The following is a 22,146-nucleotide window of genomic DNA, read 5'->3' as shown; positions in this document are numbered from 1 at the left end:
CTCTATCCCTGGGCCGCGGGAGCTCCCGCCTACCCGGGCCCGAGCTCCTCTGTGCGGGCTGCGGGAAGGAGACAGGAGGGAGCCCCGGTCCCGTCCTGCCTCCAGGACCACCCGGCCCGGTGTCTCCAGGACCACCCGGCCCGGTGTCTCCAGGACCACTCGGCCCGGTGTCTCCAGGACCACCCGGCCCGGTGTCTCCAGGACCACCCGGCCCGGTGTCTCCAGGACCACCCGGCCCGGTGTCTCCAGGCTCCCTCCGGCCGCCCCGACACCTTCCCAGGGCCGGCACGACCGCCGCGCTCCCCGGGCCGCCGGGCGCATGCGCGGTGCGGCCGCCGCGCGGTGGCTCCTGCGGGGACGCGGGCGCCGGGGCGCGACGTGTTGCGCTTGGAGCCCCGCATGGGCTGTGCCGCACCGGCTGCTGCGGCCGCGCCGCTCCCGGCCCTGCTGCGGCCGCGCCCGGCTCCGCAGGCTCCAGCGGTTCGCTGGGATGCCTTAAAGAACCTCTGCGTTCCCGCAGTTCATTCCGGGCTGCTCCCGCCTCCTCCTCCTCCTCCTCTTCCTCCTCCCCACGGCTGCGAGCCCCTTCTTGAACTGCTCCGCACGCTATCGCTGCTCGGTGCAGGCGGGGATTTCCATGCGAGCGCCAGCCGCCGGCTGCTGTAACGAGCATCAGCACATCATCCACCTTCCGCTCCGAATCCGGAGAGGTTTCATTACTTGTGCTGGTGCAGGGACCTTTTTTTCGGCAGGAAGGTCCAGTGTAAGTTTATTTTCGGCTTCCGCTCTTCTGCACCGGCCATCGGTTTTGTTCACCGTCCCCCGGAGCCGAGGGAACCGAAGTTGCCAGGTAAATGCCCCCTTCCTTGTCTGCAGCACTTCGGGAGGCGGCTTCGGTCTGCCTGGTTGCATGGCTGCTGCGCCGCTGTTGTACAGCACGGGTTGCGAAGGAGAGGCAGCGCCTAATGGCACAGCTGTCACCGGGCATCTCGCGTCGCCGCCCGGCTCTCGTGACAGGGGAGCGAGCGGGGACCGTGCGCCGCACAGCCGCTGCCGGGGGTCGCGCCCGCACGGCCCGCCCGCACGGCGCTGCCCGGGGCGGCGGGGGCTGAGCGCCGGGCCGGCGGGGCCGGGGGAGCGCACGGTGCCGCTGCGGCAGCGCGGCCCCGCCGTCACCGCTGTCGGTGTTGTCCCCGCAGGCCGGGCGGGCGCCGCCCGTCCCCGGGGAAGCCCGGCGGCGTGAGGCCGCCCGCCGCCGCTGCTTATGCAACACATCATCGATAACCACCCCGACATGGCCACGGCGCTGTTGGCGGGCGAGAAGCTGAAGGAGCTCATCCTGCCGGGGCAGCAGGATGACAAGGCGGGCGCGCTGGCGGCTCTGCTCCTCCAGCTGAAGCTGGAGCTGCCGTTCGACCGCGTGGTCACCATCGGGACCGTCCTCATCCCCATCCTCCTCGTCACCCTCGTCTTCACCAAGAACTTTGCCGGTAAGGGCGGCAGCACGGGCAGGGTCGTGTCCCAGTGGCTACTAAACGAGACCACTGGTGCTGAGAGATGTCAGCCAGCCCTCGCCTTGGCGGGTGGGGACAGCGGCAGGGCGACAGCGGCCACTGCCTAAGAGCCACCTGTGCTCAGGAGATGGCCGCTGGCCCTCGTCGTGACGGGCAGGACAGAGGTGTTGGCTTGGCGGGTAGGGCAGTGGTGTCGCCGTCCTGGCCGGTCCCTAACGGGGACAGCTGTTGCCTCTTGCCTTGGCTGTCAGGCGAGTGGCGGGGAGTGGTCCCCAGCCGTCCTCCTTGGCGAGCAGCCCCGGGTCACTCACCTGCAGGCAGCAGTAGTGTGGGGAGGTGTCCATTGCCCAGCAGGCGAGAGCTGGCGTAGGTGACAGAGCAGGTTAATGCTTGAGGTGGATCCTGGACAGGTCCTGAGCTGGACCCTGGCTGATGTCAAGCATTATCGTGATATTACTTCTGGTGTCTACCGCATGAGTGTTAACTGGCCTACCAGGGAGAGGCTGATGCTTTCATGGAGACTGATACTATATATGGAGCACCAAGCAATGTGCTTTGCGGTATTGTGACAGTGGAAATCACTGGTATCTGTTTCTGCTGAGGGCCAACATCTTGCATAAACTGGTAACAGTTTAAAAAGCTTAATTTGAGTGTCCATCACCACCAGTCTCAGAAGGTCAAGTTTTGGTGAGCCTTGAAAATTACTGATGCAGTAAACTGTTACGACACCTTTTGGGCCACTAGTGCATATGTAAACATTGTTTTCCTGTATGGATTGTAGGCTTGATGAGTGTAGCTGCCAGTGCATGACTGCTTTTAATGTCCCTTGAAGCTCCATATATGAAAATCTGTAGGATATTATTAGTGCTTTAAATATACAGGACTAACCTGGCAGCTTGTGAGGTTGGTGAGAATTGGCTGTGTTTAACCAGTTTAAACATACCAGAATAAGGGCCTTGCTTTGTATGCTGCTTTAGAATTGACTTCCAGTCTTTAATACTCATTTTCATTATGAGGTAAACTTAAATCACCTACAAGTATAACTCTTTTAAATGGAATCTGGAGATTTTTCTTAATTATAGTTAAAACTTTTTCAGTCTACCTCAGTATTTTTCAAAAATAGTTACATAGCTCAAGATCTCCAGCCACAGTTAATAAGGGCCTCATCTTTTGGATGGTCTTCTGGAGGAGGTATCTTGGAGAAACCGTGTTTACAGGGTACATGAAAACTGGCTCTTCGTAGCAACTGAAAGATAGGTTTCAAGGTCACCTTTGAGGATCCTCTGTGGAATGCAAAAGTTTTATGATCGCTTCCTCTGTAGAGACCTAAACTAATAAAAAGGCAATCCTGCAGCAGCTCTTGAATGCATGCTTACGTATATGCCTTCATACTGTTTGAGATGTACAGATCTGAGCCTCAGTAGGCCTAAAGACAGCCTTGGATGCAGGCAAGGTCATGCCCCCTTCATGTGTGTTCCTTGACATAGTGCAAGATTGCTAGCAGAACCCTTTGATGCTCACTGCTTGGTCAGACAGCAGTTGCTTGCTCCATATGAAGAAGTCATCTGAGGCTGTAGATCGTGGAGGAAGTATCAAGTCTGAGACTCAGATTTATACAGTGGATGTCCCTCTGCGAGGCTAAACTGTAGTCCACACACATATGGAAGATAGAGAGCCTATTGAATTTGCTTGCATCTGCCTGCATTTCTGCTGTTGAGTTTATTTTGTGCTGTTATCTATAATTAGATAATTAGATAATTATTGTTATTATTATAATTATTATTAGACTATTATCTAGGCCCACAGTTGTGTTCCAGATTTGTTTTTTAGAAGGACTAAAAACAATGTCACTTATGTCTACTTATGACTTCTGGGCTGTGTATGCTGATTTGTCCCAGTAAGACAGAAAGCAATAGCCCATTGTATCCTGCCAGGACAAAACTTTAAAAAGTAACACAGAAAACACCCTTGTGTCTCTGGGAAAATTTATGGTAATGTTTTTCTCTCATATGATGTCATCTTTGTTCAGATGGTCTGCAATTAGAAAAATAATATGAGAAAAGGAAGAAATTATGCAAGAGAATGTAATAGAAAAACTCTAAGGATCTAATAAAACTAAATAGACAATTTTTTAGGCTTGAGTTGAAGGGTTCTAGGTTAGTGAATTCAATTCTGCTTCCACAGAGTTCAAGAGCAAAACTTACATTAATTTTACTGTGGTCTTAATCAGATGTTGCTCTTCTAATGAAACAGTATTTACTCAGACTTCTTTACTAAGTCATGTTTGTCCATAGATACTGATTCTGGTAACAATAGTTCAGTTGGATTCAGGCTTATTACTGATTCTACAGTTTCTGTTGTTTCACCCATACACTGTCACTGATATTGGAAAAAATCTAACTTTGCTGTGGATACTGCTCCTTCTGTGCAATTTAAATAGTAACTAAGTGCAAACTTTGCTGATGAAATTGAGTAAGGTGCCTACTGCTCTTTGGTTGTGAATAGCACAGTAGCTTCCCACACTTTACTTTGGGCCCTTATCTGTGTGCTTATCTGATACTTGCCGTTATTCCTCATTCTGTTAATGATATCCAGTGCAAGCCATGTGAAGATCATGCCACTAAACTGAAAACAACCCCGTTTTCTGGGGTCTGTATCATCTTACTTAATCAGTATTGGTAAAGCTTTTGGAACAATGGTGTGTGCACTGAAGACATAAAAATGTAATTTTCTGAAAGCAGTGGTTTTTCACAAAACTTTTTTTGCTGAGGATCGGAAGAACCCTCATGATCAGTGGGTAGAGGAGATCAGAGCCTCTTATCTAGCTTATGTGTGTGCAAAGTGTAGCTTAAAGTCAAGACCAACTGTACAGTCTGTCCAACAAGTCTAGTGAGAATGGGTCAGGCAGGGTGGGTGTCCTGTCCTGGGGGTGTGCAGAAGTCACCCCATCATCATGGGAAGCCTGGGAGTCTCCAAACAGCTGTAAGTCTTCTGGGGCCAGAGGCTTCAAGAAAGCGCATATGAAAGCAAAGTTCAGTCCTACAACAGAGGACAAAGAAGGAGCATGGTGTTTATTTAAAAGATTGTAATTGACAACCTTAAAAATCATTATGTCTGTAGTATAATATATTGTATACTTTATTTTTCCTGTGTCTGAAGATAAAGTTAGTTAATTATGTTGTTAGTGCCATGGGCAAAGTCTTTGTTTAGGTAAATGCATGTGCTGTTCATGTAAGTGATTTGTTTGCCCTTGAATTGGAGTGTTCTGAGCTTTACATCTCTTTTGAGATATTAAATTACAAATTACTGTTTTAGTAGCATAAGAGGCAAGAACTAATTGTTTAGCAGATGCTATGCTGATACTGGGAAAAAAAACTAGAATTCTTCTGAACTTAATGCGTTACAAAAGACTTTAAATTAGATATTGTGCTTTTCTTCTATTCCATGTATCATAAAGTCATAGAATGGTTTGGGTTGGAAGGTACTTTAGAGATCATATAGTCCAACTCCCTGCTATGGACAAAGATGCCTTTCATTAGATCAAACTGCTCAAAGCCCTGTCCAGCCTGGCCTTGAACAGTTCATTGAAGAAATGGGACATCCACAACTTCTCTGGACAATCGGTTCCAGTGCCTCACCACCCTCACAGTAAAGAATTTCCTCCTTGTGTTCAATCTAAAGCTACCCTTGAGATACAGGCCCTGCTAAAAGTGTGTCCCCATCATTCTCAAAAGCCTCCTTTAAGTACTGAAAGGTCTTCTTGGAATCTTCTCTTTTCCAGGCTGAACAACCCCACTTCTCTCAGCCGGTCATAGTTCTCCTTCTGTCTGATCATTTTCATGATCTCAGGCAGATCTTTCCTGTGCAGAGGGTTCCAGAGCTGGGTGCAGTACTGCATGTGGAGTCTCATGAGAACAGAGTAGAGGGCTCTCGACCTGCTGGCCACGCTCCACGTTGTGCAGCCCTGGGTGCTTGGTGTCCTTACAGTCTGACTCAAGGTGAAAAGAGGGGCTGTCATCCTCGGTGTTCTTTTGCTCTAAAAATGAATCTGTGACGTAGCTAAAATATATCGGGAGATAAGGTTTTGTTTCCATACTTCACTAATAGATGGCCTTGCAATTGGGGTGAAATTGAGTTCTCTGCAAGAGAATGGCAAAGGGCAGACACACTACTAGGATGCACTCCTGAAAGTTAAAGTCAGGCTGCAAAGGAGGCAGTAAGAGCATTGATTTCAATGGGCAAAAAAGTTCACTCTGATGGCTGAAGTAAGATACAATTCTTGCACTGGCCCCCACTTCCTGAAATTTTTTTCACAGGAGGAAAGAAAGTCACATGGCTAACCTCCTACAGTGTCATTTCTGAGTCTCCTAATTCTCCTTTGTTTTTCAAGCAAACCAGTGTGATTCCAAAAAGGACACCCCTAGAAAGTCAATTAAAATAAATCCATGAGCCCTATTTCTACTGAGCGTAAGATTATCATAAAGTCATTTAGGAGCAATATTCAGCTACCCAACACAAAGAAAGCCCACATGAGCACTCACAAAAGAAGAATGAAAATTATTTCCCTTTCCAAAACTCACCCATGAATGGACTTTGTATAAAACTGGCATATCCTCTATTTAGAGGCCAATGTATGATGACCTTGAGAATAATAAAGAAAGTTTTTGAGGCACTTTTCTCTCACTTAGTGGATGTAATCTGTATTTAACTATGAGTTTCCTGGAGTTACAGGACTCTCAAAAGGCAGCATAGGCTAAAGGAAACCTCTCCAACAGCAGTGTCCTTGTTGAGGTAACAATGCATGCAGTGGGTGGTGCCAAGGGAACTTTGGTTTGCTCTGTTTCTGTTTGAAAAACAAAAGAGCTTAAAAGATATCTGCTTTAAAGGTAAAAACTAATTTTTAATTTAAATATGAGAGCAAATGTGTTTGAAATTCTGTAAGAAAGTGACGTAACCCCCATCACACCCTATATAGTCTTAGGCATCTTCTGGAGCACTCATGCAGATGTGTATGCAGTGCTTTACAGAGGTCCATGCTTGTGTTTGACTCTCTGGAGGTTTGATTTCTCATACCTAGCTTTTTATTTCCTAGCAGTTAGTTATTCCTGTGCAAATCAGAAGTAAAATACAACCAATATGAACAGAGAGTTCAGATTTTATAGCACTGCGCTGTCCCAGTGCATGAATAGGTGACTCTACCAGGTACTGCCTGGTGGTAAAGCAAATTTTATGCCTTTAGTATAGGTTGTCACTTTTGTCTTCCCATTTGAGCTGCATTGAGGCCTTCTGGATTGTTCCCTTTCCTGTGATAAAGGTTTTGGGATTCTTTTTTATTGGAAGTGTTTCTTTGTTAACCTAAGTCAACCTTTTAATGAAAGAAATGGTAAAACACCAAACTTGATTAAACTTTAGAACATAAAAGATTTAAGGTACCTGTGCTGGGTTGAGAATCAGCCCCATCAATAATGTCTGTGGGAAGTTTTGTCTGTAAGGGTCCAGAGAGTGGTGGGTTCCAAAGGAATACATTGCTGTTATGTATTGTTATCTTCAAAATATTGAAATATTTTGGTTTCCAAACGGATGTTGTCAAGGTATTGCTAACTCATATCCCTCTTGTGCAGTGCCTCATGCTTTCTATTCACAGTGAATTATTCTTTCCATATTGCAGTCATTTTTGCTTTTCCCACCCAAGCTGTTAACTGCCGGTACTTTATTAAAATAAAGCAAAGCATTCATCCAGTTGATTTTTATACTTTAGTCAAAAGCCAAGCTTTGACAATGGTTTTCATGGTAGGCTTTTAAAACAGTGCCTATAAAATACAGAATAGGTTGCTCAAAAATACTGTATTTCTATGTCTCTAAGCACTTGTATAGTTCAGCCCTCTACCATCCTGCTAGAAAATTTTCATAAGAAAGCAATGGAAGGAAACTGTGTTTAATGGCTGAAGTGTCAGTTCAAGGTTTTATGCTTTATTTTCTGATTTGTAATCATTTGCATAACCAATGCTTACAATACTGTGTAATACAGTATATGTGTGAGTTCAATGTCTTTTTCACTTTTCACCCTACAGTATGTTCAAAACAGTATATGTCAGATTTCTATATTATGAGATGGAGTTCTGTTTTGTATTTCTTGTCAGTTTTCTAATTTGTATTTCTGTTTTGAATTGTGTCAGGATAATTACATATGCTTACTTAGGTGACTTACCTAATAGATAGCTTTTGATCTTACTTTCCATTTTTGCACTCCCACTGCACTTAAAAAAAGTGAAAATGGCATTTTCCCAACTGACTTTGTTAGTGCTAAGAGTACAGAGCCAGATTGTTTAGTGTATGACAAACTGATGACACCAATGCAGAAATTGTTTCTGAGGTGATATTAGCAGAGAAAAGAGAATTTGAGGAGTGTCACAGTACCACTTTAGTGCTTTCTTAGCACATATTTTCAAAAAGGACTAAAATGACACAAGCACCCACAGGCTGGCTGCAGTTTGGCTGCTGGCTGTTCACATTGCTGATGGAATTTTTCCCAAAGGATAAGGGCCCTTTACAGACCTACAAACTCGCAGTGTGCACAAGATACACTAGCTGGGACTCTCTGAGTTTTGAGCATTTAAAGATTTGCAGTTTCACAACTGAATCGTGAATAGAAAGGTACTCTTGAGGAAATGTAAGCTATACATCACTCCACTGCAGTTCCTAGTGACTGCAGATATTTTTTTTGTCATAAATTTCATTTCTCAGACTTCATCAACACATATACATCATCATTTTTTATGTCTTTAATGACCTGCTTGCATTATTAACCCCTTCAGTTTTTCAAGTGTTATATGTGGGAAGAGGTCCAAAGTATGCATAAATTTTAGCCCTGCTGCATGCTTTCAGATAACCAACAGATTTGAACAGATGGTCAAAAATATCTTTGTTTGAGAGCTACTTAATTTATTTACCTTTGTCAAAAGGAAACCTTGTGGATAAATAAAGAGTAATAGAGACTGTTTTTCAAAGCTACCCTGAAGTATTTGAGGCTCTTTGTTGTCTCTAAACTAGATAGAAATCATGCATTCATGATGTAGAGGAAATTTCAGCTTGTGTGTTTTCTTACAGCTATAAAAGTCTTCAGGAAGAATCTGCATCATCACTGAGTTCCCTGGGTTCTCTCAGTATTAAAAATAGCTGCAGTGGACACCCTCAGTACGTGTATATGTCTAATTACAAAAGCTGAATAATTTCACAGTAGACTGGCATAATTCTTGTAGATTCCTTTTCACATGATACAGGATTTATTCTGAGAAAAGCATTGAAATCAGGGCACATATTTACATCTTTGGGGATTTTGTCCCAGGCATGTATTAAATGCTTGCATTTGAATGGGGAAGTGCAGCTGTTCACTGTGATAGCAAGCTTTGGGGATTTGTTTGCTTTTTCTTAGTGGCACCAAGCCTGTCATGCAGACTCAAAGTTCATGGAGCAGTGCTGCAGCCAGGTGCTGAGATGTGTGGTGTGGTTTTTGCAGCTCAGAGCTCAGTGACTATTTCTGAAGCATTTTATTTTTATGATGAAGTAATTATTTCACATTTTGAGGTTGGGTACCTTCTCTTCTGTGAGATCCTTGTTTTCTTCAGGAGGTCTGGAGACCTCTACACTGGAACTGACAGAGCCCTTGGGAGCCTCAGGTGGCGGATTCTTCTGTCTCTTCTGTGATGATTCAAAACAATTCTGATGCTTCACAAAACCCAATTTTTCTACACATGGAGGAAACAGGTTTCCAAAAGCAGTAGACCACTCATCTCTGCTCTCTAAATACTATGTTATTAAAATAATATTATTACCTAATGAGCTAACTATTGGTTATTTTCTTCTTCTTCAATATGAACTTTGCCGGGTGCTGTGTTTATGCCAAGAGGTACTTAATACAAGCCATCTTTTTAATTTCTAGTCATTAAAAAATAATAATGCAATAGAATGAACCTGCTGTTTCCTGTTGCTTCCTATGGTCGTATTTTGTACTTGACCCTTGATTTAAGAAGCCACCATTGTTCATTTATCATGGGTTTCACTGGATTTTCATGATTCATTTCATTTCAGCATTTATTCTTGCAGTTTACTTCAGGTATTACTGCAGTCCACATTATCATACTGTCTGAGTGCATGTAGTTGCTTTGGGGTTCCATCTCTAACGGGCAGTTTCTGACCTCTGCAAAACATAAAAATATTCTTTTCACACCTCACTACTTCTGTGCAGATCTGTACATCACTGAAATTCCACTCACCTCCTCATGTAAGCACTAAATTTAGAAGTAAATGTTATTCAGATTTCTTTTGTAGGACTGACTGCATGGCTGAATTTCGTTAATTAAATTTAGATTAATACATTCCTTTAAATTCAGATCTAGCCCTCCCTTAAATCTTGGCATCAATAGTCCAGTCACTATAAATAAGCTCTCTTTTCAGTGACTTTACCACCTTTGCTGCATGGCCACCACATGGTAGATGGCAGCTTATTATTGAGGACATATTCCTCTATAGGACCAGCCTAAGGGATTTCATTTAAGTGTTTCTGCACCCTCCTCATAACAGTTGCTGTTTCCAACATACCAGACAAGCAGGAGTAGGTGTCTTTTTCTCCTGACTAACCTGGGCAGGCATACAAAGCCTGAAGCCTGAGATTGCCAGTAAGGGTGAGGACACCAGCTACTTTTAGAAGAGCCAGTGTCTATTACATACAGGGAATATGGTTCTGTAAATTTATATATGATCTAGGAAAGTGTATTGTTAATTCATTGCTTCCATGGATCCAAAATATATGTAGTTCAAGGAGCAGTGCTGCAAGGCAAAAAGACCCAAATTGGAAATACAGGGAGACCTGCTGCTTCCCTTGCACTGCAGTTACCCTTGTGGGTGACCTATCAATCTTTGAAATTGCTTATCTACATCTCACTCATTATGGCTAATCTTTACAGAGTATATGCCAATAAAACCTAATAGCAGCAGTGGTTTCCTATCTCATTTTTTTAGGGACTTTCTTTTCAAGATTTTTTTCTTAAACAGGACAAGTGGTTTCAGAGATTGGGCAAAAAAGGCTTACCTTACCTTGCTGATCATGGAGAAATTTGTAACTTAGGAAGACTTCATGGGTATGGAATCTGTATTCAGATTGGAAAGAATATCCCCTAAGAAAGGTAAAGGTATTGGCTTTTTATTTCAGTAAAACTAGTAACTCTTAATAATTAACTTGCTAAGTTAAGGCTTATTTTGATGGATGTTTTCTCTTTTCATATGAGTACTCAGTGAGTTATATAGGACTGCATGACACAAAATTAATTTCAGGGATCTGTCCTCACACTGTACTAATTTCTAACCTTTAAATATCTTTTAAATAAAGTTGAAATAAACTAGTTAAATTAAGTGAATTTATCCTTTTGCTGACAGTTAATTTGGGTATTAGCTAGCATTTGGTACAGTGGTTCAAAGCAGGGTTACATATTCGTTGTGGACTGTGTGACTGGGATGGAAGATATGTATACTGTTCAGATAATATTTTACTTTCTTAGAGTATATTTTCAACCTCGTTAACATAAATGTTCTTTATTAATTTTTTTCCAGAGAGAAGAGGATCCAGGACATTTCTTCTTTTGCATTTCAAAATTGCTGAAAAAGTACTAAATAAATAATTTCTGTTTCTAAAAATAAACAGTTTGCTACCTGCTTTCTTGTGCAATCCTTTTAGTACCCAAGATGAATGAGGCAGTTTCTAATTTATTTTGTCTGTTAGAAAAGTGTGTACCGGGAAGTGATGGGCACAGAGATTCTACCTAAATGTTATATTTCTCCTTGGAGACAAGTGGAGAGGACTGCACAAGGAGTGCTTCAGAGATCTTGACTGGATTGGCAACTTATCTTCACAGGCAGATTGGGCACAGGTATGAGGATGATTTAGCAGCTCTCTTCAGGAGGGCAGGATGGCATTTGCTAGGAAGCACTAGGCTAGGGTGAGTCTGTAGTGTATTTAACTCAGTAAGTACAGTTATCAATATACTTACCTGATACTTAGCTTGGGTCTCCAGCAAGAGTGTTTAGGCACTTGTCCAGAGGCTGGGAGATCCAGGCTGTTCAGCAGCACCTAATCACCAATTCTGCTGCCTATACCCTGTGCAGTCACACTGAATGTTTACTAGATCCTTGAAGAAATCTTCACACAAGAGCCATACTTACCTTTGCCTTGGTGTAGCAAGCCCAAGAATTTCCATCTTTTTTTACGTTTTTGTATTATATTTTCTCAAAACTGTTTTTTCTGTCTGCTGTTGGAAAATTTTACTGTTTTTTCTGCTTTACTCAATTATCGCACTGGAATGCTGAATAATGCATTTCAGTGGGAAGATAAATGAGGTGTGATTTCTTTTTCTAGAATAAATTCTAAAAGCTGGAGGTCACAGGAAGCATATACCATTTGTTATCATGGTTTATATTTTGGCAAATATACTTTATTCTGCTGGGAATGCATTAGGTATGAAAAATCATTTGGCCTGTTACGTAGGAGCATATACTGTTTATTGTTAATATTTTCTTTTTTTGTAATGCCTACCAAAGCACTCTAAATGTGTTGTCCACATTTAGTTAAATAACTTTTGCTTGTAATAGTATTTTAGAAGTTTTAAAACTACAGCATCAGTTCTTCAAAGAGAGATGCACAGGCCAGATTTTATGCACTGTGAGTAATAACATCAATTTAAGGGAAATGTCCTATGCATGCAGTTGCTTAAGTCTTTTCAGGAGTAAGCCTGACTTTTTACAGCATTGAATGCTAAGAGATTGTCACTGTTACCTCTATTTTTAAGTGGTGAGTGTGTTAGATGCAATTCACTTGCTTTCCCAAGAAGACTTGTAAAGTCTTAACTTTTAATAGACAATGGGGAGTGATGTGTATGTACAATTTCACCATATCTTCTTGACAGTGTCATTTTAGTGTGCCATAAACCAGGCCACGTTTCTTGCAAAGTGTTTCTTGTTCTAGATGGGCAAATGCACACGTGTATGCACACACACTCACCCCCCAACACGGCTTCCATGGTGAGCTGTGCTGCTGGCATCTCTTCCTTCGACTGAGATGCAATACTGAGGCCTGAGCTCTAGCCACCTGTATGTCTGGGATAGCCTTCTGGCTGTATTTTACTGGATGTGTTCTTAATGCAACTGGCCATTGCATTCATTTTTTTAAATGGCCATTTCTCAAAAATGAAAAAAATTGCTGCTGCATGAATCAGCCATTCTTGCTGGACATGACCTAAAGAAGATGAAAATGCATTTTGAGGACAATCAATTGAGGAGATTGTCCCTGCCTGAGCAGGATGCACAGGCAGGTTGAGTAGCCTCTGGCTTTGGAGGTTTTCAGACTGACAAAGCCCTAATCAAGCTGGTCTGAAATCAGCTGCTTTGAGTGGGATGTGGGACTCAGCATTTCTGCAATTCTACATTGGAGTGTAATTTCAGGAAATGGTCTAGGAACAGGAATCATCAGATTTTTCCACTGGTAACTCCATTTCCACATCTGAGATTCATTGCTGTAGTGGGAAGTTTTTTAAGGGTTCCAGCCCCAAACCTCGGTATTCCACCCCTTTCCTGAGGAATCCAGAACCTTTATATTGTATTATAACTCCAGATTGAAATCTAGCAGGAGATTTATTTTACTATCATATTTTCATGCCTAGTACTTGCAGCCTGGAAAATGGTGTTTAATTCAGGGCCTCTCAAAGAGGACAGTTGAATGTATACTAAAGTATACTGAGGTTGGGGAACCACTGAAAGGAGGTGGCTGACCTTGGATTGGGAACAGTAGGAGTGGGAGCGTGTGCCTGCAGGAAGCCCACAAGCATTTCTCCAAGCCTTTTCTAAAAGCAGCAGACTTGGCAGCTCCTAGCTTCAATATTTTGACTTCATTTCTTCCCATAGTGTCTGTTTGAATTTTTTCTAAATGGTTTTTTTGAGCACAGCCCCTTCCCTTTATCCTTCTCCCTACCTTGAGTGTCTTCTACAGCCATTTCCTTTCATTCTCCTGGGGTATGACTTCTGCACCAAAGTATCTCCTACAAGTCACTTCTCTCCACTTAAGTAATACTTAAAATGATGGGATGGGGTGAGATGTTGCACAGTAGAGCATGTGAAAAAACTTAGCTGCCAAGGAATTTTTATTTTTCAAGTGGCATAACACAATCAGTTATATTACACAACAAAGTAGTTCTGTGTTGTTTATTTCATCTTGATTGCACGTCTGAAAAATGCAGTGAGATCTTTTTCATACCTTATCCTAGAGGATAGTTCTGCAGATTTCTAAAAGCTACTTAGGTGCATAGTGAGCAGGATAAAATGTATAAATAAAATAAAATAAAATGTATTTATTGAAAACATCTGACATACTGAAAAAAAGGGAAACAAAGCTTCTTAGCATGCATGTTTCGGCTTAAGTTGGTATAAAAAAACATCATATATTACCATCAAAGAGGTTGTTTTTTTTCAATATAGTAATTATTAGGAATATATCTTTCAAGGAGCAGAGACACAGATTATTTTTATGGGCTCTAGACTAGACAACATGAGAGGATGTCAAATCCATTCAGCCATAACAATGCTCCCAAACCTTTTAAAAAATTTTCTTTATAGCACTTTACTTCATTGCCATACACAATTAAACTGTGACATCTCAGGAAAAAGCTGTATTTCATGGTGGCTGGAACAGTTAAATGAAAAAGGACCTTCATTTAGAAGAATTATGCTTAAGAATTTTCAGGGTGAAAGAAGAGTGTCAGTAGAAATTTTGTATATTTATGAATATAAAGTTAAAAGCAAATACATTTTTTATACAGCATGATCCAACATCGGAGCTTTGATTTTTAACATCATTGCAACCTTTTTTTAGTGCTACTTACCTATCAGGAGAGCATTATAAAACAGGAAAAAAAATCTGCTGTCTTCTTGAAACTGCATTAAGCAGGGGGTCTCACAGCTAAGTGAGTTATATGTGTGAGAACAACTTGTTCCTCTGCTCTCCTCATCACATCTGCATGTTAAGATCCAGCTATATGTCATTGCCACCTTTCATAACAGGATTAGTATTGACATGGTGCTTTTCTTTTTCATTAATTAATGATGGACACAGGCTGCAGTAGAGAAGAAACAGTCCCATACCTTACTATACCTGGATCAAACAGCTTCAGAGTGTTTGTTAAATGCCAGGATAAATGCCGCCATTGCCTAAGAAGTAACATGCACAAAAGCTAACTCAAAATCCGGTGTGGATCCTGCTTGGCAGCCTCTTGTCAATGAAGAGAGACAGGTTCTTTGTCTAAGCAACAGCTAAATGAGTCTTTTGTTTCGAATCACTCCAGAAGGGAATTCCTCTCTTCTCCATTGTCTGGACCATTTTCTAGAGAAATGAGCTTCCAAGTCTGATGTAATGCTTTGTGAGTCAAGTCCTGTGATGAGAGGGTTAAGCTAAATATCTCTGTGGAATAACCACACCAAAATTTATGGTATTCTCTGACAGTGACTATAGCTCAAAGATAATGCCAAGAGAGGTTGTGGCAGCCCCATCCCTGGAATCAAGGGAAGGGTGAGGCTGGATGGGGTTTTGAGTAGACTGGTCTAGTGGAAAGTGTCCCTTCCCATGGTGGGGGGACTGGGAGTAGATGGTCTTTAAGATCCCTTCCAGCCCTAACCAATCTGTGATTCTATGATTCTGTATTGGAAAATACTGTTTGAATAAAATTGTGTTGGAACCCCACTGCTCCCACTTCAATCAGTTATCAGAAGTCCCACTGGCTCTACAAAGGATTCATTTTTGTCTGAAGGATCTTGGGATTTACATGTCATACAATGAAAATCATGCCAGTTTTGCAAATATGCAGAGAAAATATTAGACTAGTAGCAACAAGGTACAAAACATTGAGCAAGAGTGGGACACCATGATCAGGTGGTCAGATAAATCAGAGATCTTTTACAACCTCACAGACAATTGGGTCAGACAAAAACACATTTAACAGAGGAAAAGAGAACTATTTCCTCTAAAGTGACATTTGCTTTTCCTACCATTTGGGACAGCCTCATTTTGTAGCTTGTAATGCAGTTGGTCAGTCCAAACTGGACTCATGAAGCTCTTTAGACTTTTCTCACCAAAACAGTGGCAATGGATAGAGTGCAGTTAGTCTCTCAGTGATACGTCCAATGTAAATGTAAAATGTTAAGACATTTTCATTTGTTTATTTTTTTTCATTTATGAAAGAAAAATATATTGTTGTTGTATATATATATACACAATTTTGGCAAAAGTCACCCTAGCTTTTGGGTCTCAGTGAAGAGAACTGAAAGAAGTAATCAGTTTATTTGATAGTAATAACTGATGTAGGAATCCAAAAATAATCCTTATCGCTGATTTGTAGGAATACTTGCTGCTGTTTTCCCAAGTATTTGTGATGTTGAGACCTAGGAGAAATCAACTCATGTGTTCCACAGGAAACTTGGTTTCATATTGGAGAGTTCTGCTGGCTTAGGGATACCCAATTCAAAAAATTTCTGCTTATGAGAAACATAGCATTCTGCTTTGCCTTTTTTTTACTCCATGTGAACATTTTTACACAGGAATCTGTTTGGTCTCCTGGGGAATTCTACAGTAAGTCTTTGATTGTAGGAGATTTTGTATGCATCCCTTCATGGGTAGGGTTGGGAGGCCATGTAATTACGAAACCAAGGGAGTCAAGGATCATTTTCCTTGTTACATATGTCTGTAAGTACACAAAAATAGTCTAAATGGAAGTGCTTTAAGCTATCATCTGAGACTGAAGTTAGATAATTTTAAAATAGTCTTCAAAAGCGATATTAAAGAATTTGCAGGGCATACTCACTTTACATGCTGTTTTGAGTAGCAGCATTTATTCTGTAAACTCTGTTTAAGTTGGTAGTATTAATTCTCTCTAGGTCACAGAAGAGATTTATAGCTCCACACCAAAGAACTGACTTTTGATTTGCCCACATGTGAAAAGTAACTGGTCAAGTAAGGAGTCATTTGTTAAGCCAGATAGATTAGGGGGAGTTGCTTGTCTGCTAATTTTTAATATTCTATTTATTGTTATCAATATGATTTTATTTTTTTTCATTTTTATTATAAAGAGAACAGTGCCACCACACTCTTCCAGGGAGCTGGTCTTGATCTGAATTGTAGACTACATTCAGAGCCAGAGTGTTCTTGATGTTCTTGGTGTTCTTGAGCGATTCTTAAGTCAAGAGAGCATGCCTCCTCCTATGGGTCTCATTCTGGGAAGTTTTTTAAAGGTGTACCAAAACACTGTAAAATACAGTCTCTTTGTTCTACCTGTCAAAATAGGAAAACATGGTCTTTCTCTCTGAATAGGGTGTCTTCATAATGGTCATTGTTCTTTGGGAAACTAATGCTGCTTTTGCTTTCACAAGCTTTTCTCTCTTTCTTTCATGTATTGCTAGAAAAAAAATTGATCATGTAAGAACATAATTTATCTACTGGGTCAGGACCTCTGTCTCAACATCCTGATGATGATGGTAAAATACAAATATTTAGAAGGGGTGTTAAAATAGACAAGTATATAGTGTAATTTCCTTTGACAAATCCTTCTGTCCTCCAGCAGAACATAAATGAAACATTTCCTGAGAGAAAAATTGCATCACTGTGAATTTAATAATCCTTGCTATGCTTTTCATCCTATTACTTTGTCTGATATCCTTCTTGGTCCATAGTACTTGTTTCTTCCGTAATACTGTCTGATGGCAAGTTGCATTTAATTACACATTGTGTAAAAAAACCCCAAAGTTTCAAATGTAGAATTAAATTTTCATACTGATAAATAGTTAGCACACCAGATTCTGTCCTGGCCAGTGACACTTTTATTCAAGAATATTAGCTGAGAGGGATACAGTTGACTAAATCCTTGTATGTCTCAAGTTTCATTTTTTTCTACCATATTAAATGAGTTAACTTTGTTAATAATTATTAAAAATATTGCCTTAAGCTACATCTAACTTTTTTTTCTATTTAGAAGAACGTTTAGCTGGGATGAACCTTAGATTTAATCTCATTTTCAGCATTTGCATGGAACATCCTCAGCTACTAGCTTTGTAGTGAATTTCAGATTTTTTACCTTTACAGAGTTCACATCACAGTTGCTTAGGATATTGTTTTCAGAGAGGTCATTAAACCAAAAATATGTATTTCTTGCTGACATTTCTAACTCAGGCTTATTCTAAAACTTTCAGGTAAATAGTTTTGCCGTAGAGTTTGTGAGGATGTGCAGCCTGAGCTGGCTAATAGATGTGGAGGGCTTAATGGTCATGTAAAGATACAGTAAAATAAAATTGATATAATTTGAAATGTTTATTTTCCAGAGCTCCTTTTGTAGGTTAAATGCACAGCAGTGACTTTTCTCTCTGTTATACAGAGGAGCCAATATACTGTTACACACCACACAACTTCACCCGCGATCAAGCCTTGTATGCCAGAGGATATTGTTGGACAGAATTAAAAGATGCCTTGCCAGGAGTTGATGCCAGCCACTGGCCCTCCTTGTTTGAGCATAAGTTCCTACCTTATGCACTGCTGGCTTTTGCTGGGATAATGTACATTCCAGCTCTGGGCTGGGAATTTCTGGCCTCCACTCGACTGACTTCAGAGCTTAATTTTTTGCTTCAGGAGATCGATAACTGCTACCACCGTGCAGCTGAAGGGCGGGCACCAAAAATAGAGAAACAGATTCAGTCCAAAGGCCCAGGGATAACTGAGAGAGAGAAAAGAGAAATCATTGAGAATGCAGAGAAGGAAAAAAGCCCTGAGCAGAACTTGTTTGAGAAATATCTGGAAAGAAGAGGACGAAGTAACTTTTTAGCTAAGCTTTATCTTGCAAGACATCTGTTCATCATCTTTTTAAGCATCATACCAATCACATACTTATCCACCTATTATGCTACACAGAAGCAAAATGAATTTACATGTGCACTAGGTGAGCCTCCAGACAAAACAAGCAGCTCCAAATTGCACATCAGAGTGAACTGTAAACTCCCATCTGTCCAGCTCCAGCGGATTATTGCTGGTGTAGATATCGTCCTCCTCTGCTTCATGAACTTGATAATCCTCATCAACTTGATTCACCTCTTCATATTTCGCAAGTCTAACTTCATATTTGATAAACTGAACAAAGTTGGAATAAAGACCAAGAAACAGTGGCAGAAGTCCCAGTTTTGCGATATCAACATTTTGGCCATGTTTTGTAATGAAAATAGGGACCACATAAAATCATTGAACCGTCTGGATTTTATTACAAATGAAAGTGATCTGATGTACGACAATGTGGTACGCCAGCTGCTCGCAGCATTGGCCCAGTCCAATCATGATGCCACTCCAACCATGCGTGATTCAGGGATTCAGACTATAGACCCAAGTGTTGATCCAGCAGACATTGATGCTAATGAGCAGCTCATCATTAAGAGACCAAGGAAGAAGATGAAATGGATCCCGACTACCAATCCCCTTCCCCAGCCATTCAAGGAGCAGCTAGCCATCATGAAGGTTGAGAACCATAAGCCTGATAAACCGAAGCCTGTGCGGAGAAAAACAGCGACAGACAGCCTTATAGCTCCTTTGTTGGAGTCTGCTGCAAAAACCTCACAGCAAACATCCACTCATAAGAGCGAGCCAAATGCCATCCCAAGCACAAGCAGTGAAAAAAAGCACACACGGCACTTTTCCTTGGATGTTCATCCATATATACTTAGTAGCAAAAAACCCAAGCCAGAGGTTCAAGCCATCCCCTCGATGCCTACGTCAAAAAGCCAAGAGGGTGGATTTTTAAACCAGGAAGAGAATGTTGTAGTGCATGTTACCTCCTCTCTCAAAGGTACAGTATGCCATAATGCCCATACCACTTCCACAGGTCATAATTTACATAGCAAAGGAATTCAGAGTTTATTGGAACTGTTTGACCTACTGTGCTAGGTTTGGGGATAGCTGGTAATATCAAGGCTTGCAGGCCTCAGAAACAGAGGTTCTCTCTCTTTAACAACTATATAGAGGGTAAGGATTATTACAGGTAGAGCTGTACAAAACAGGCTGCAGGCTGTTAGTGTGGCTAATGTTTCAAATGTAAGCAGGTTTCACAACTACAAGTGTGGTCATGCCTTGCCAAGGAAATGAGGCACGTTTGGCTTCCATTGTACCCTTCCTGCTCCACCAGCACTTGGCACATTTCAAACCTGCCTTATTTTCAAATCATATGGAAACTGCCATGGTAGATGACCAGTACCCTGAGCAGTAATAGCCCATTAGGAGTGTGTGGGAGACCACTAATGGCAATTAAAACTGCCTGTGGAAAAAAAGATCTCTTAGACTACCAAACCTTAGGGGTTGGCATATGTTTGTTACCTAGAAAATCAAAACTCAGCTTGTTGATGTTGTTCTTCACACACGCTTTAAATTGCCCTGTGTCTTACGTGGACCAGAGGATAGATGTTCTGAGGTGTGGGTGCTGGTCAGGGATTCAGGATTTCTGCCATTCCTTCCTGTGTGGCCTCACAGGAGATGCTCTTTCTGTGCCTCGGTTCCCTGTGTGTCTTGTGAAGCCTGTCCCTTTCTTAACTCAAAGGAGTGTTTCAAATATATCAATAACTGCTAGGTGCTAGGGTGATGAGGAAAGCCATTTGAACATTTAGAAAAGTGATAGATTAGTAGGTAAACTGATAGACAGATATCTTCTTGTTTATTTTTGTAAGCTACTGACATAAGAAAGAAGCACTATGCAGTTGAAGTTACAGAAAAATCTGTACGTACTTAAAGCAATGGCTCTCATCTCATTACAAGCTAAGACCTCCCTCTGGGCTTCGACAGACTGACCTCTACCGTCACCCCACTGCCCAGCAAAGAAGTGATTTGAGGTATAAAAGTTTCTGTCACTTCCAAATCCCTATGCTCCTTAGAGCCCTCCAACTCCCCAATATGCATGTGAGCTATTCTAGAGCATTCCTTATCCAGTCACCTGCTCTGAGTTCAACTCCTCAAAACTACTGGGGTTTTCTGGTTCAATTACCTTCATCTAAATTAGCACTTGAATATTTTAAGGGCAAAATATAATTACTGGAGTTTTGGGGCTCTGTGACTCCCCATTCACATTAAAAATTTTCAACTTTGTTTTTGAGTTAAACCTACATTGCAGTCCATCAGGTAAGGCAGACTTACAATTTCTGGAAAGAGATTTCAGTTTATGACAAATCGCTGAGTTCTTTCTGAAGACAAGTGGCTTACAATGTGTAACCACTAGTTTTTCCCACTGAAAATATCAATGCCTTTTGTATTCTATCCTGTGGATTTCAGTAGTCATTACATTTGTCAAAACATTAAATCATACTGTTTAAGAAACACTGGCCAGACTGTAGAAGGGAATAAATATACTTTCCAGTTGGTTTTTTTTTTATTATTTCATTTTACAAAAATACCATTTACATAAGGAAGCATGAGCATGCATAAAAAAGAGCAAGATTTACAAACCCCACTTCTTGTTTGTCCTGTTTCCCTGAGCTTACAACCCTGTTGTTTTGAAACAGTCTTGTTTAGATTTCTCATAGGGTCCCAAAAAAATTCAGTTTGGGATCCTCTTCTGATCCCACTGAAATCAGTGGCAAGACTGCCAATGACTTTTATTGGTTCAGAATACTCCTTGCTGATGGACTGGAACGGTGAAAGACTACCTGTCCTTTATCTGTCTGTTCTGTTCTCTTTCAGACACCCCTCATCCTGCAAAAGAGATCCTATACTCATCTGAGACATGCAGAACTGTGCCTGCTGCTGCGGCTTTTGTCACGTGTAACCACAACCATATAGCCACAACTGCTGCTGCCACCAGTATGGCTTTGAACCAGGTCAAGCCAGAGCCAACACCTGCACTGAGCTGCAACCCAGCCCACCCTCTGCTGCACATCAACACGCTGTACGAGGACCATGAGGAGGAAGTTTCAAACATAATGGACAATGGGATTCACTCACCGACTGACACCGGGGAGATGCTCTCCATCCCTACCCCGAAGCAGATGCGGCTGGCCACGTTTGACGAGCCGATGGCGATCGTGAGCTCGGTGGAGTACTGAAGGCCCCGGGCCAGGCCCGGACCACGGCAGCGCTGGCCATGGTCCCCCAGCAATGCAACTCACTGCATGAGCATGGAGAGCTTTCTCACAGACTATAGCTTCTGGTAATAACACCAAACAGTTTTTCAGGATCACATCATAAGCACTGTCAGTCATTTGAAGAATAGAATAAAGAAAATCTGGTGGAAATAGACCTTTAACACTAAGACAACCATTAGCTCTAACTCTAAACTATAGCTTCCTGATTTAAATGGGAATTAGCACAATTTATGAACATTAAGAGTCTAATGGCGTGCCACAGCAATTTTAGTGAGTGTTTAAATCTTTTGCATTCAGAATCACTGATCAAAGTTAACATGGAGATGAGGTATACTTCTTAATAGCAGCAGTTAAATAAGAGTTCTTTTCTAAGCAGGGAGGATTTTTTTTTTTTCTTTAATTCAGGATTATGAAAAAGTTATATGCAAGCAAAATTTGTGTTTGT

At 41.6% G+C, this 22,146-nt stretch overlaps 1 protein-coding gene across 1 annotated transcript; it reads left to right on the top strand.

The window, feature by feature from the left end:
- Positions 1–705: 705 nt before the first annotated feature.
- LOC131573790 (pannexin-2-like) lies at positions 706–21,662 on the top strand. The gene is made up of 4 exons (XM_058828045.1): positions 706–850; positions 1,200–1,490; positions 17,972–19,423; positions 21,301–21,662. Exons 2-4 carry the CDS (start codon positions 1,265–1,267, stop codon positions 21,660–21,662), a joined length of 2,040 nt encoding a protein of 679 aa, XP_058684028.1. The 5' UTR covers positions 706–850; positions 1,200–1,264.
- The last annotated feature ends 484 nt before the right edge of the window (positions 21,663–22,146 follow it).

The sequence above is a fragment of the Poecile atricapillus genome, chromosome Z (genome assembly GCF_030490865.1).
Source record: "Poecile atricapillus isolate bPoeAtr1 chromosome Z, bPoeAtr1.hap1, whole genome shotgun sequence".
NCBI lineage: Eukaryota > Metazoa > Chordata > Aves > Passeriformes > Paridae > Poecile > Poecile atricapillus.
The sequence above is the reverse complement of the archived record's forward strand: the minus strand, read 5'-3'. Positions and strand labels throughout refer to the sequence as shown.